The following is a 15,641-nucleotide window of genomic DNA, read 5'->3' on the forward strand; positions in this document are numbered from 1 at the left end:
GATTATACATCTCTCCTTTAAATAGACAAGCATGTGATTTAACATTCTTAATTTTCCTAGTGCTTACATGTGAGCACAAGGACCTACATGCTCCCTATACATATGTACAGATAAAGCACCCATGTTCATAAATAATAACTAAAAATTGTATGTAAAATATAAATAAAAACAATAGTAATAAAGTGTTAGAGGATATATAGGAACACATCTTGATAAAAGAAAAATGGCTTAATTTCATAAATGAGTGCTGAAAAGATATATTTATAGGTACAGTTATAATGTTTTAACCTTTATTATCTTAGTACTAAGCCTCAAATAGTTTCACTTTTTTGAGAACTTTATCATCTTGCTTAGCATATCTTTGAAGGCTATTTTCACTTGCTTGTTTCTGAGAGTGTAGATGAATGGGTTTAACAGAGGAGCTACAGAGGTATTTAAAACAGCCACTCTCTTATTAAAATTTGCTGCATCTTTAACAGAAGGATTTATATACATGAAAATACAGCTTCCATAGGAAAGTAAGACCACTATCATGTGAGAAGAACATGTAGAAAAAGCTTTCTTTCTCTGTTGAGCAGAGGGGATCCTCAAGATGGTCCTGATGATGTGTGTGTAGGAGAGAATCACCAGCAGCAAGGTGAAGATGAGGGTCACAGCAGCCAGGAGGAACTGGATCACTTCTATGAAGTGTGTGTCTGAACAGGATAAATGCAGCAATATAGTATAGTCACAGCAATAGTGATTGATGATGTTCGATGCACAAAAAGGCAACTGAAGAGTCATTGCATGAGGCACAACAACAACTATAAAACCAGAGAACCAGGAACTTAAGACTAGTTGAAAGCAAAGTCTCCTACTCATGACAGTTGTGTAATGCAGGGGTCTGCAAATGGCGGCATAGCGGTCATAGGACATAACTGCTAAGAGGTAAAATTCGGTTGCTCCCAGAAGGATTGCGAAAAAATACTGTGTGAAGCAACCGGCAAAGGAAATGGTCTTGTCTCCAGTGCCAATACTGACTAGCATTTTGGGAACAAAGACAGAGGTAAAAGATATCTCCAAAAATGCAAAATTTCGGAGGAAAAAATACATAGGCGTCTGGAGGCGGTAATCCAGCAGGGTCAAGAGAATGATGGCCGAGTTTCCCGTGGCACTTAAGGCGTAAGTTAGGAGCAGAAAGAGAAAAAGCACAGCTTGAAGGTTGATGTCATTTGTTAATCCGAGAAGAACGAACTCTGTCACTGATGTGTGGTTTACCATCTTCAGCTTCAGGCAAGTCAAAATAGAGAGTAACAATGACAAATGTTGAAATGAAATTGAACTTAGTTTCAATATAAAATCAGGATCCACAACTAAAATCAAATGTTTTGAACCATGACTCTTTTTTCTATACTTGTCTTTGAAAGGTAAGTATACTAGAACAACAAAAAACCCTTGATGTATTGACCTGTTTTACTTCAGAAATATAAAAGTCGTCCTACTTGGGGACCAGCTGTTATTTCTTCTAAATTATATCAACGCATTTTCTCATTGGCTTATGTTCCTTTCTTATTTTCTGTTCTGATTTTCCTCTCTGGAGTGATTAGCAGCTGTCATATTTTCATAGATTTCTAAAGAAATATGCATGGATGGGTGTGACATAAAAGTAGAAGGGGATTAGGTGGGAAAATGAAAATGACTTGAGAAGGTGAAAGGATATAAATGTATTTAAAATATATACTACACCTGAATAAAAATCCTGCTATGAGAGCCAGAATTTTATGTAATGAATATATGCTGATGAATTTTTAGAAAAAAAATGCTTATTAAAATCAGAATTTTTTCAAGGGAAAAGTTATTTATTAATTCATAAAACTCTGAATCAGAGCCAGAAATATTTAAAGAGAAATTAAAGATGGGCTGGAAATGAGAGACTTACTAAAATTTAAAATAATGAAAATTTAAAATGAACAAAATTAAGTCTTATTTTTGTGGGGCACAGAAGGATAATTAGGACTTTCACTCAAGTGTTTCCATTTTATAATAAACAAAATTATATACTCATGAAGCTCAACCTTTCTTACAGAGAAGCTGTATCTCAGTTAAATAACACAAGGAACTGGGCAGGAAACACAGCTTTTACGGAATGACATCTATTTTGCCAAAGTTAATTTGAGCTTCTACAATCTGTTAAAGAAGATGCTGATATGTAGAACAAGCTTTAGTAAGGATTTAACAGGCCCTCAGATGACCTGGAAGAAACAAGCAATTGTTAGAAGTTTAAATAAAATGCATATCATAATATATGTAAATGAAGTTCAAAATTACTGTTGCAATAAGCAGAAATATTATTCTCACTGTGCAATTTAAGTTGATACTTGCTCTCACATTAGGCTTATCAATAAAGCTTTTAAAACTAGACAATATCAAATCAATTTGTTAGTCACAGATAAATGTTATCCAAGACATGAACTATCATATTAAAACTGAACTTGTTATATTTAGGGATATATATGTATATACAAATACAAATACATATATGAATGCAATAATAGTTGGTGAAAAAAGAGGCCATTAATTTGGAATAGGAAGGAATGGGTGAATAGAAGGGTTTGGGGGCAGAAAAGGAGAGGGGAAAATGTTTAATTATATCATAATCTCAAAAATAAAGTAACAAAACCTGAGCTTGGCTGTTATCACATCTTTGTTAATTTGCACTTTAAAATTATTTTTACTTTCTCATTTTAAATAACACTGTGTGGCTGCTGAAACTCAAATATTTTGAGCTTACTCCATTAAAGAAAAACAGCTTCTCCTACATTTTTATTTGCTTATTTTGTGTGCGTGGAAGTGGAGAATGTGTGGTAGTGCAAGTGTGGGTCAAAGGACAGCTTGTGGGCGTTGCTTCTCGCCTTCCAGGGATTAAAGTGGTTGTCAGGCTTGTTGGTATTGCTGGTCCAGTTTAATCCCACCTAATAGCATTCAGAATTCATACTAACCACTTTTCCTGTGCTATGATGAGGTTGTGCTATGACAGCTACTGTGAATTCCTGGTTTGTTATGGCTGTGTTTTATAAATAATCCTCACATTTACTGAATGAAAGATTAAAAAACAAGAGCAAATCAATTTTTTGTTGATCTTTTAAGATGGCCTTGCTATGTAACTCTGGCTACCTTTCAACCTGTGGCAATCCTCCTGCCTCTACCTTCTGAGTGCCAATATTACAGATGTGTGCCACCAGGCAAATATTTTTGTATTAGTAAGTCATATCTATTAGATTAAGCAATGTATTATCATTCTAAAAGAAAAATATATTTCAAATATTTACTAGCATAAAATATTTTACAATAACTAGTGGTATGCATATGATAATCTATAGTTATATAGATTTATATAGTTTGTATATGGTTATATATAGTTATATATGTAACCAAATAATAAAGCTTGATCCAATAAATTTTGTTTGGCAAGAAATAATTGCCTTTCAGAAAACATAAAATAATATTTTATATGTAGTTAAAAGACCATGAAAGAAGCTTTCCAAATTTTTCCAAAAAATGTAGAGCTATGAATTTACTTATGACAAAAATTATCTCCATAATGAATTATACCACTCACACATTTGCTTCTGTTCTTCACATGGTGGAACACAAAGGCTTAACAATCACCTGCTAGGATATGAAAAGAAATGGTTCCACATTACATAAGGAGGAAGCTAATGAAATAGACTCCATGGGAAGGAAGAATGACACAGCATAAAACATAATTTGACTTATTTTACCATTTTAAGCTCTAATTGTGTGTCACTGAAGTTTTCTACATATGCCAATATCTTACAAGTCATATTTGTCCTACTCGTTTAAATCAAAAAAGGGCATGAAACATGTATGTGAAGTGATGTCATCAAAGATGAACAGTAGCTGTCACAATAAAAAGGCAACAGATCACTAGTTAAGTTCAGCTATTGCCAACCCCCTCCTACCTCAAGCAGAGCCAGTTCTATCTTTGGTACAAATTAGATCCTTTTGTAGCTGAACTGGAGAATATAAAGGTTGAGAGCCACTGGGAAATGATCCCTGGGCCTTCAGAAAGAAAGAAAAAACACACCCAGGCTATTTGTGTGAAGGTGAATTCAAAATTACATAAATTTATTCATTCCACTTGCTGTATAAACCATCATCCACAAAATTATATAATCTTCTTATTTATCCAGAACTTTAAATTTTTGTTAACTTCCATGTTTATCAGTGTATACATGAGCATTGCTAAAGTATAAATTTTCCTCACAGTCATTAATGCTGCAAGGTAAAGAATTGTCCAATGTTTGGAGGAGGCATTTTAAAAGAATTTGAGCCAACTTAAAATGAGCTAATTGCTTAGACCCAGGAACTGCCTTCTCAGGCACACGTTCTTTCCATCAATGTTTCAAATCAGTAGACTTGGCTTACTGTTATCTCCTTGTGTTGTTTCATGGTCGTTTACAGAGTCAGGGAGGAAAATACTCTGTGACATCTTTTAGTACCAGAAATACATAATGGAAGTGATTTGAAAGACAGAGTTGCTCAAAATAATGACAACAATAACACACAGGCCATTTGAGCACCAAATTACATGAAGATAATATCAAATTTGGAACAATACAAATAAATTAACATACTTGCACTGACTCCTATTGATTGTCTAAAGCGTAATGGAGCAAGGATAAGTTTACAGTGAAATTTCAATTAATGAATTGGAAAAAAGGAAATTGAAGACAAAGATGAGGCAAACACTATAAAAATTGTTACAGATATGATATATAATATATGAATAGAAACTTGAGAGGGAACAGAATTTTCATTACCTCAAACTCCCTTTCCCAAGTATTTGGCAGTTGTGAAAGGGGACGGGAACTTTGCAGTGTGGAGGGAGTGGCAAGCACCAGCTTAACTCAGGGAATAGAATGTAAGTCACTGGTAATAAGGCACAGTAATACCATGAACACTTTGTATGATGTGCGTAGACACACATCTTTTGTAGTTGTGTCAAATGCACTTTGTTATTCCATTCATGTAAAAACACAAGCTCAGTCAGCACCGAAGGACTAAACAACTGGTAAGTGTTCTTCCAAACTGTCAGCATGGATCTTGAAGGAGTTGGGGAGGAGTGTGAGATTAAATATGATCAAGATACAGCTTATGTGCACATGAAATTTTCAACAAAATAATACCAATGTAATTTAAATGTCACATCGTAAAGTGAAAGTGAAGAGACTGATGAAAAATGGAGTCAAAAAGAGTAAGAAAAAAAACAACTTGAAGGTAACATGAAAACCTGGTTCAGGAAATTGACTTTCAATTGAAACCATTTGAAATATTTATTTTAGTTAAGCATTTCAGTAGGGTTAGTGTGCTGGTTTTTATGTTGTATTATTATAGTTTTACCATATGCTAATCACATGTAACTAGGGAAGTAGATCAAGGAGTGTATGGAAACTGTTGTTTTAGCAACTCTCCTATAAATCAACTAGCTCAAAGAAATTTTTGTCTTAGTTGCCTTTGCAAATTCAGAAAACAGAAATAAAAAATGTAAAAGTCAGGCTTTGTCAATTAAAAATATCCAGAACTCTTCCCTGGGCCTGGGAGCAGATGGTATAAATGTCTCTTTAATGTTGAGCAATTAACACTTAGCATTTTAGCCATTTATGTGTCTGCTTTAGACTGTAGGAGCCACAGGAAGGAGAGCACTCCTAAGAAGCACCATCTCCTGCAAATGATACAGGCATTACAATCACTGAGATGCAATAGCTGTTACCATCTGTACAAGACCTACATATATATGCACTTACACACACGTGCACACACACATAGGAAGGAAACTAGTTATAAAGAACAGCATCAGTAGGATTGGAAAGAGGTACAGGAGGGTAATGGGAGTATATACAAGCATAATGCATTGTGTACGTGTATGAAATTATTCAAAATAAAACAACTAAAAATTTCCAGGAATGTCTGACTTTCTAACCCAACATTCACACATTGAGTAAGAGGTAAGATCAAGAAAGTCAGTCCAGCCAGGCAGTGGTGTCCCACACCTTTAATCACAGCACTCGGGAGGCTGAGGCAGGTAGATCTCTGTGAGTTCCAGGCCAATCTGATCTATAAATCCAGTTCCAGGACAGCCAGGGCTGTTACATGGAGAAACTCTGTCTCAAAAAAAAAAGAAAAGAAAAGAAAGGAAAAAAGAAAAGGCAGTCCATTGTTAGAGCATATGATCAAGTGCAGCTTTTGTAGACACTGTTTCTTACCTGTTAGAATTTTCTGTTGCTGCTATGCTTAACTTTGTCTCACATCATGCTACTTCTTGGTCACCTAAGCTCATTTTCAACTCAAAGTCACACTACCTGCTGTTGAGTTGCCCTGTACATAGTGAACTACACACTCTAACTTTGGCTGTAACGTCACTCACCCCCTCTGTGGGTAGAACATTCTATGTCATTTTGGTACTTTGTGCTATTTAATTCATTTTCCTTTTGTTGCTCTGAATTAAAATATGCTAAATTTAACTTGTCTTATTTTTAGCTTTTAACACTGTTCTATCTTTTATCAGATATCATACTTCCTCACACCACTCGAATCTCAAATATTCATGCCTAGGAAGAAGCTTCCTTGACCATGCCACTCAAGATAGCCACTGCCCATCATTGCCCAGCCCACGAACTTGCTTGATATTGCATACAGAGCAGCAGCTTTTGTTCACCTTGTTGGAATCAGAATGGCTCTGACCCCTCTAAGACTGTCCCCACCTCCCCTGTTCTGAGTGGCTGAGGTCAGGTTGTTCCATGGATGTTTTGCTGATCAGTACATCTCCTGGTTTGGCAGCTGTGGCTTCCTGGGGCGTGCTGGCCTTTCCTAGACCCTGGGTGCTTGGTAAACAATTCTGTTTGTTCCTCCTTCTGAAAGGGTATATAAGATGGGGAAGAAAGAATAAAAGGGTCCTGATGCTTGCAACTTAACTGGTGTGTGCTGTGTTCATCCTGACTACTCCCGCCAGATTTCAGGCTCAATTGCCATGCAGGTGCGGCACACCTGACTTCTACATTTCACACACACACACACACACACACACACACACACACACACACACACACACACACGCTTAAGTTTTAATTGTCTATCATTTTTACTCCACTAAGTGAAGAACTTTATTTAATGCCATATCTCTAAGTTTAAAAAAGTGATTAGCATATATCTGGATTTCTGAGTATAATTTAATTGAATCTTGTGTTTTATATGAATCTTATTGTATATTAGCTTTATCCATACTCCAGAATGTTATGTTTACATAATTTTTAAAGAATCAAAAATCTTTGAAATGTTTTTGTTTCATAAACAGCCTCAAAATAAGTGTATGGTGTAAACAAACTCTAAATGAATGTTGAAGTATGTAACATTTTTGTTTATGTTACGTTGACTTAGTAAGTTTCCAGTTACAGAAATAGATTTCTGATTGGGGACAAAAGTGTTTGCTGTGTAAACATGAGGATCTGAGGTTGGATCCTCAGCATCCATGTAGAGAAAAGCTAAGTACAGTTTCAACTTCATGCATAATTTTATTGTCTTGCCTTTTTTTGTAAAATTTAATTCAGATTAAAGTATTTTCATAGTTAAGATTTGACTGTGGCTGGAGAGATGACTCAGCAGTTAAGAATGCTTGCTACTCTTGCCAAGGACCTGGGTAAAGTTCCTAGCATCAGATGGTGGCTCAAAACTATATACAACTTCAGTCACGGGGGATCCAGCCAATGCCCTCTTTTGGCCTTTTTACTTTTTCCTTCATGCACTGTTTTCTTTGTATTTATTTAGAAGTGTGTCCTTTCCTCTCCTTCTTTTATCAGTCATTACTGAGAATGCTATCCTAGCTTCCATTTAGAATGTTTTCCTGGTGCTTATTTTTAGCAGTGTCTCAAATACCTGTTTGTTTACTTCTGCCTAATTGAAACATCATGTTCTTACCAAAAATTATTGTTTTAGATTTACTTTTGCCAGCAGCTGTGTTATCTAGCTTTGTGTTGCTATGACTTACATCAGACACAAAATTTAAAAGAGGAGGGATTTATTTTGTCTTGCAGTTTCAGGGTTTTCAGTCCATGGCCCTAGTGTTTGCAGTTTGAAATAAATCACAGGATGATCGTGGCAGCAATGTGGCAGAGTGAAGTCACCCACCCCATGGGGGCCTAAAAGGAAGATGCCGAAGAAGGAGAGGGGAATAAAATGTGTTTTTACAAAGCATGTTCTCAATAACCTACTTCCTCCTCCTAAGCTCTCCTCCTACTTTTCTATATATCATAATATCATATATATGGTATTGTATATATAATATACGTATATATATATATATATATACTTTTCCATATATCATAATAACATTATATCATGATCCATCGAGAGATTAATCCATTGATAGGGCTACCCACTAAGAACTACCTGTTTCCCCAAAAGCACATCATCTGACAAACAAGAAAGACCCCAACACACAAGCCTTCAGGATGTCTCATACTGAAACTGTGCATTGGTTTGAATTAGCTTTGATGCCATCTGATATGTGATTTCTTTTTCATTGTGGATTTAAGTTCATTTACAATTCTACATTTTTTCCTCACATATTTGTTGATCAATTGAATGTCTCTTTTTGAGAAAATAGAATTCTTTGTTATTTACAGATTACATTTTTTATATTCTTGAAACTATGCTGTTTGAATTTATTACATAGTTTAGATACCAACCCTTTGTAAGATGTATGGCTTATAATATTTTCTTCCATGATTCACATCAACCTTTCAGGATGATAATTTTTTCCTTTGATCTGTGGAAGCCAGTGTGCACAAAAGTAATCAAAAGAATGCTAGATTGTTACTTCTTTCACACTGGTGATTGATTGTATCAGTTTGCAATCCTTACAAGCTTTACATAATCAGCCTATTTGTAATGAAGACTTCTTTTTCGCTATTTGCTTTTTTTTGTTTTATTTATTACTTTGTTTGATAATGACCAGAATGACTAGAAAATTACTTAAATGTTAATAAGACAAAAGTGTTCAAAATTTCATTGTTGGGAGAATTTGAGTCAGTATGTGGGGTTTTGTTTTGTTTTTCTTTAAGTGACTTTGCATGACAAAGTGCTTTATCATTTCAGGTTTTCCTGTTATGAAAATATTTTATTTAATATATACACATGCATGTAATATATGTGGATCAAATCCAACTCACATTCCATCTCCTCCAGTTCCTCTCCTGTTCCTTCTACCAATTTTCTCTCCCAACTTCTTGTGCTCTTTTTTTTTAATGTCCAATGATTTCATACAGTGATGCTCATTTGTACATGGGTGTGAGATTATCTACTGGAGCATGGGTAACCTCTTAGGGACTGCATCTCTGAAGAGAACAGTATTTTCCTCCTCCAGCAGCCCGATTATTCATCCAGATAGGATTTTGTCTGGCTTGATCTGGTGCATATAGTTTGCATACTGTCACAGTCACTGGTCGTTCATGTTTGTGACTGTGCTCTTATGTTCAACAAATACTATTTTGCTGAAAAATCTACTCCTTATGTGTAGCTTAAAGTTTTCCTGCCTGGCCCACAGTCAGGACAAATCTCTGACACCCGCCAGTCCCACAGCCATTCAGACCCAACCAAATAAACACAGAGACTTATATTGGTTACAAACTGTATGGCCGTGGCAGGCTTCTTGCTAACTGTTCTTACAGCTTAAATTAATCCATTTCTATTAATCTATACCTTACCACGTGGCTTGTGGCTTGTGGCTTACCGGTACTTTACATCTTCCTTGTCCTGATGGCGGCTGGCAGTGTCTCTCTCACCCAGCTTCCTGTTCTCTCAATTTTCCTCCCTGTTAGTCCCGCCTATACTTCCTGCCTGGCCACTGCCAATCAGTGATTTATTCATTGACCAATCAGCAACACATTTGACATACAGACCATCCCACAGCACTTATGTCTCCTAAATTTTTTCTGTTCCTCTTCCACAATGATACCAATGCCCGGGAGATGGAGGTGGGAGGTATACAGCCACCCCATTTAGAGCTGAGCACTCAACAGTTTCTTATATTATGCACACTGAGTATTGTAAGTTGCTATATGAATCACCATCTAGTGCAAAAAGAAGTTTCTATGATGAGGATTGGATGATACACTAATCAATGGGTATAAAGATAAGAACATTGAGGGCAGTTTAGCATAATAATATTATGGGTTTCCCCCCGGACCCTATGACCTAGTCAGGTTTTTTGTTTGTTTGTTTTGATTTTGTTTTTGCCAAATTAATCATGGGTTCCATCTTGTGAAGTGGGCTTCAGAGCTATTAGAAAGTGGCTGATAACATGACATTCATGTTACTATTGTAGGAGTAGGCACATCTTGCCAAGCCAGTCATTACTGAAGCTCACAGGGTTCACAGCTTGGTAAAGCTGGTGATGACTTCTTCCTTTAGTAACACTTATAGGACCTTCAGCACTATGAAATCTACCCAATAGATATGAAGCCTCCATGTTGGTACCAGCTTGATTACTTCATACCCAGTGACTCAGATATGTGGTATCTACAGCTATAAGTTCTTACCATCAAGTTTTGGAGAGTAACCAAGAGCAATGGCAATAGCATATTATGTTTGGGGTGGTCTACCAGACCCCAGTGATCAATAAGTCAAAAAAAGGTAGTCCATACCTTGCACTAGGCTTTTTATTTAATAGTTTTTTGTGATGGGGAAATATTGTATCCCTGTAACTTTTTTAAGTCTCTAATGAATATAGTTTTTGGCTTTTCCTTTTCTGTGCTGATCCTTATTAATTGAGATACCCTGATTGATTTTTAAATCATAACTAATAGCATTCACTGAATAAATGCCATCTTATGATTTACCCTTTTCTCTGATGTTACAATTGACATACAAACATATATTAATTTTTGTTCTATATTTATAGCTGACATTATATTTTTAAATTTTATAATATTTCATATGGTGTATATGTTATGTTCCCTTAAAGAGTTGGATTGTGAAAATTATCACTGATTATTATTATTTTATTAATTTAATATTATGGTGTTTTAAAAAGGAAAATAAATTTGGCCTTTTATTTTTTCCTCAGGTTTTTGTTAGTTTCACTGGTTTCCTATATTCATTATAAATGTCCTTTTGTCTTAATTTAGATTTAATTTTCTCTCTTTTGCTTCTTACAAAGAAAACTAAATTCATTCATAAATTTTTATTTTAGTATAAACAGTTGAAGTTACAGTATTCCTTTAAATAAACTAAAGTATTCTTAGATGAATAAGGAAATTTAATTGGAGAGTAGAAAAGATAGAGAGATATTACTTTAGTAACTATGATAGGAGATTTAATGTTCAAACATGTAATATTGGTCTGAAGTTAGTAAATTTCACTTTTACCGTGGCATTGGATATAAATTCTAGAACTACCTTATGCATAGTTAGGATAGGCCAGCTTAGTTAATAACATACAGACATTATTAGAAGCCAGGTTTCACACCATAATAGTCAAGAAAGAAATACTGCAAGAAAGAAAGGGGCCTGGTTAGAGCAAGTTAGTGTAGAATTGAAAGTGGACTTTTCCCTTCAGTTCATAGACTTTAGAAAAGCAGTTGTAAAGGTAGACAAATGTGTATATGTATATGGCTGTACTTCCTAACTCTGTTCATTAAAAAAATAGCTAGAAATGGTGGCAGTCTGAACTTCTAAAGTTCCTTTGATTGCAAATACCATTCTCCAATAAATGAGGCAAATAATTTTAAATTATCTTTTAAAAACAGATATTTATTTTAGAATATTTTTGATTATATTTTGTTTCACTCACAGCCAGAACACCAACTAAATAATCCAGGTAACTTTCTGTGAGTAACAGAACAAAAAGCTGAGGGACTAAGGGTGCAACAGTAGCTCTGCTGTAACTGCAAATTCGTAAACACAGTCTTGTCATAGAAAAGTAACAGCAAACTTAAGGACAGGTATCACTTACATTGTTCGCAAAATAACTACTGGTATTCTTTATAAGCAAGGAAGTCCTGAGGGATACAGAACACCGAGGAATCATTCATTAGAGCATACAGAGACCTTAATACTGGACACAACAGGTTAGCTTGAATTGGACTCTAGACTTTCTCTCCCTTCCAAAAATCATTTGTGTGAAAGTTGACAAAACTGGCTTCTGGCATTAGCTTAGCAAATTGTGTTGTGTTACTGTCTTAATTTAAAACACAAACAAAAAAAACTAGTTGTGATGTGCTTAAGGTCATCTATGTTTCAATGTACTTTATTTTTGTTATATTCATTTGGGGGTGTTGTTGACATAGGATAATGTGAATGAGTTGGTTCTCTCCTTCCAGCACATGGATACTAGTAATCAAATTTTGACCATGAGGTCTTTTAGAACAGGGCGTTATCCACTGACGCATCTCAATGGCTCCTCAATGTACTTACTTTTAGAAAATGTGTAACATCAGTATCATATTGAAAAATGTTTTGAGAAAGAGAGCTAGGGAACAGTATGACAAAATACACTATGTGGGCCTTGGTGAAGGATATAGGAAAGTCCTTTTCCTACTTTTTGTTTTTAATTGGATTTAATATATATAATTATACAAAATACAGACAGAAAATTTAAATAAAATGTATTGTTGGTTATATATACTTAAAAATACTTTTAAAAATTTAAGTACTGCTGCTGTTCTATTCACAATAGAAAGAAAGTGGAATCAGCCTATACATCAGGTTCAGAAAGACAAACACCACAGTTCCTTCTCATAAAGGATCCTAACTTCTAATTTTCACATGTGTTATTTATGGGGGAGTAAGTGTGTATAGATGCTAAAAACTAGAAAGAGCCTAAGATGGGGATGGGCTTTAAGGGAGGGTGAGGAAAGTGGTAGAAGAAATATGGTAACTAATTGGAAGGGGAAATACTGGAGTTCGAAGGATTTAAGCAGGGATGGGGCCATTGAGGGAGGGGAAGAATATGAAGATGAACAAAATCAGTGTATGAAAATGCCGTAAGGATGCCTACTGTTTTCTAAGCTAATTAAAAATAACTTTAAATACTTTCAATATTAGAAAAAAAGTAATAAGTAATGATTTAAGCCCCTCCTAGCGAGATACTTTCTAGGGCAGAATGTAATTTTCATGGTACTTACAATGGGAATAAATCATTCTAAACATAACAAATAAAATCTGAGTGGAGATGAAAGGGAAATGGTTCTGGGGAGAGGGGATGTGTGTGTGGGGAGACTGGGGGAGGGAAAGGAGGGAGAAACATCTAATGTAATGTATGAAAGAAGAGTTAAAAAAAGAAAAAATAGCAAGTGTAATAAAAGATATTGCTTTGGAATCAAAGCAGTTGCTTTGGAATTGATCAATAACAATACCAGACAACTTATTCTTACACAGCTATTGTTGGTCAGTAAATTGCCACATATACTTAAAAATACTTTAAAAAATTTAAGTACTGCTGTTCTATTCACAATAGAAAGAAAGTGGAATCAGTCTAGCTTGGATCACTGATGATACTCATAAACAGAGAAGATAACATGAAAAACAAAATAAACAAATAAACAAACAAAAACCACCTCTGTTATATGTGTAGATCCATCTCTACTTCCTCTAAAGCAGTGGTTCTCAAGCTTTTTAATGTTGTGATCCTTTAATACAATTCCTTATATTGTGGTAACCCTCAATAATAAAATTATTTTGTTGCTACTTCATAACTGTAATGTTGCTACTGTTATGAGTTATAATGTAAATATCTGATATGCAGGAATCTGATATGCGACACCCCCCAAAAGTTGATAATTACTGCTCTAGGCAAATGAAGTTTCAGTTCAGGTGAAATATAGTAAGTCAAATCAATGTAAAATTCTAGGAATTATGGGCCTCAAAATATATACTTTCCCTCCCTAATCTCTAAATATGCAGTAAGTACATGACTAGTTAAAATTTTTGTTTGCATATAACAGAAAGAAATTAATTTTACTATTCAGTCAATATGTAACATACATACATAAAACATTTGATATGGAGTATGCATTATAAATTTTGATATTATATTCAGATATTGTTTGCTATGTGTTAGGTACATTCTTAATTTTCACACATTATCTAAATTTTACCATGTTAGACATAAACACATATTTTAAAATACTTGTGAACTACTAATTTTATCTTACAATTCTGAATTCTGTTCAAAAATTGCATTTAGATAGAAATCATTGTGACAGAATTTTGCCTGACCTTAATAAAATTCATTTTAACTCTCTTAGGACTTTCAAAATTAAATGTCAGAGAACGATTTAAAGAACATACATTTCTAATCTCAACTAATACTTCATTATATCAAAAACTAAAATATTCATCACAACTTACAAATTCATGGTAACTTAAACATTTTCTGGGAAATTGACAAACATGATAGATCGTAATTACTGGTTGAAATAACTAAGATAAACATTAAGTGATAATTATAGAGGGGAAAATATCATCATATACAACTCTTGTATTTAAACCAATATGTTTGTACCGAGTTTCCAAAATTAAATTTGGCTCATATCATTATTTTGTCTCTATTATTTTTAAATTTTAATTTTTGCTAGTTAGCATATAAGGTAACAAGCTGTAATTTTCATACATAATTTGCTTTGGTTAATCTTTCCCCTTCTTCTCCCACATCTTCCACACTCATCCACACTGTATCCTTCCTTCCCCAATACTCTACTTTCTAGTTTCATTTCACATGCGTTCCATTTATTATCTCCTGTCCCTAACAACTGTATTCACCCTCCAGGTCTCATTTCTAGTTTCATGGTCTATATCCACACTCCTTTTCACATAAATACATGTACATAAAACCTACAATCTAGGACCCACATATGAGCAAAGACACATGGGATACATCTTTCTGAGTCTGAATTACTCCACTTAATACAGTAATTCCAGCTTCAACCATATTTTTGTGTGTGAAAATATTCATCAACAAGTGAATGGGTCATGAAGAGGTGTGGTATGAGTGGAATTTTATCCAACTTTAATGAAAATGCATGTTATTTTCAATGTCAAGCTAATTTAGGTGGTAGCTTTATCATAATAAAAATGTTACTAAAGCTATTTATGACATTAATATAATGGATTTAAAATTCAAGAAGAACAGATTTAATTGAGAAGCAGTTATCTCTCAGTAATTCTGCTTTGTCAAGCTATTTATACTGTTTGATACTAATTTTCTCTCATGAAAAACAAAAATTCAGCAGAATTTACCACTCGATTTGCCTCAGGAGTATTATCACAGTAAATCACATTTGTAATATTGCTACTATTTTAATTTAAACATTTTTTCTTACAATATATTTTGATAGTGCCTTTTTCCTCCCCATCTTCTCCCAGATCCTCCTCCCCTATCAACTTTATGTTCTTTCTCTTTCTCTCCTTTTCAAAAGGAATACAAAAATGAAATTCAAATAAACACAAAACCAATTAGGCAAAAGCAAAGCCAAAAATAAACAAAAAGCTCATAACAAAACAAAACAAAACCCCAAAACATGGAGTTCCTTTTGTGTTGGCCAACTACTCCTCAGCACTGAGCCTGTCCTGGAGTATGATTGATAT

General features: G+C 34.5%; 1 protein-coding gene across 1 annotated transcript; it reads right to left on the bottom strand.

The window, feature by feature from the left end:
* Positions 1-321: 321 nt before the first annotated feature.
* Positions 322-1,260, bottom strand: LOC128120081 (olfactory receptor 6C4-like). The gene has a single exon (XM_052753835.1). It carries the CDS (start codon positions 1,258-1,260, stop codon positions 322-324), a length of 939 nt encoding a protein of 312 aa, XP_052609795.1.
* Positions 1,261-15,641: the final 14,381 nt, after the last annotated feature.

Source organism: Peromyscus californicus, unplaced genomic scaffold (genome assembly GCF_007827085.1).
Source record: "Peromyscus californicus insignis strain IS unplaced genomic scaffold, ASM782708v3 Scaffold_24__1_contigs__length_46423439, whole genome shotgun sequence".
NCBI lineage: Eukaryota > Metazoa > Chordata > Mammalia > Rodentia > Cricetidae > Peromyscus > Peromyscus californicus.

Coding starts and splice junctions, on each gene's coding strand:
- LOC128120081 (XM_052753835.1), bottom strand. CDS start 1,260: ATGGTAAACCACACATCAGTGACAGAGTTCGTTCTTCTCGGATTAACA.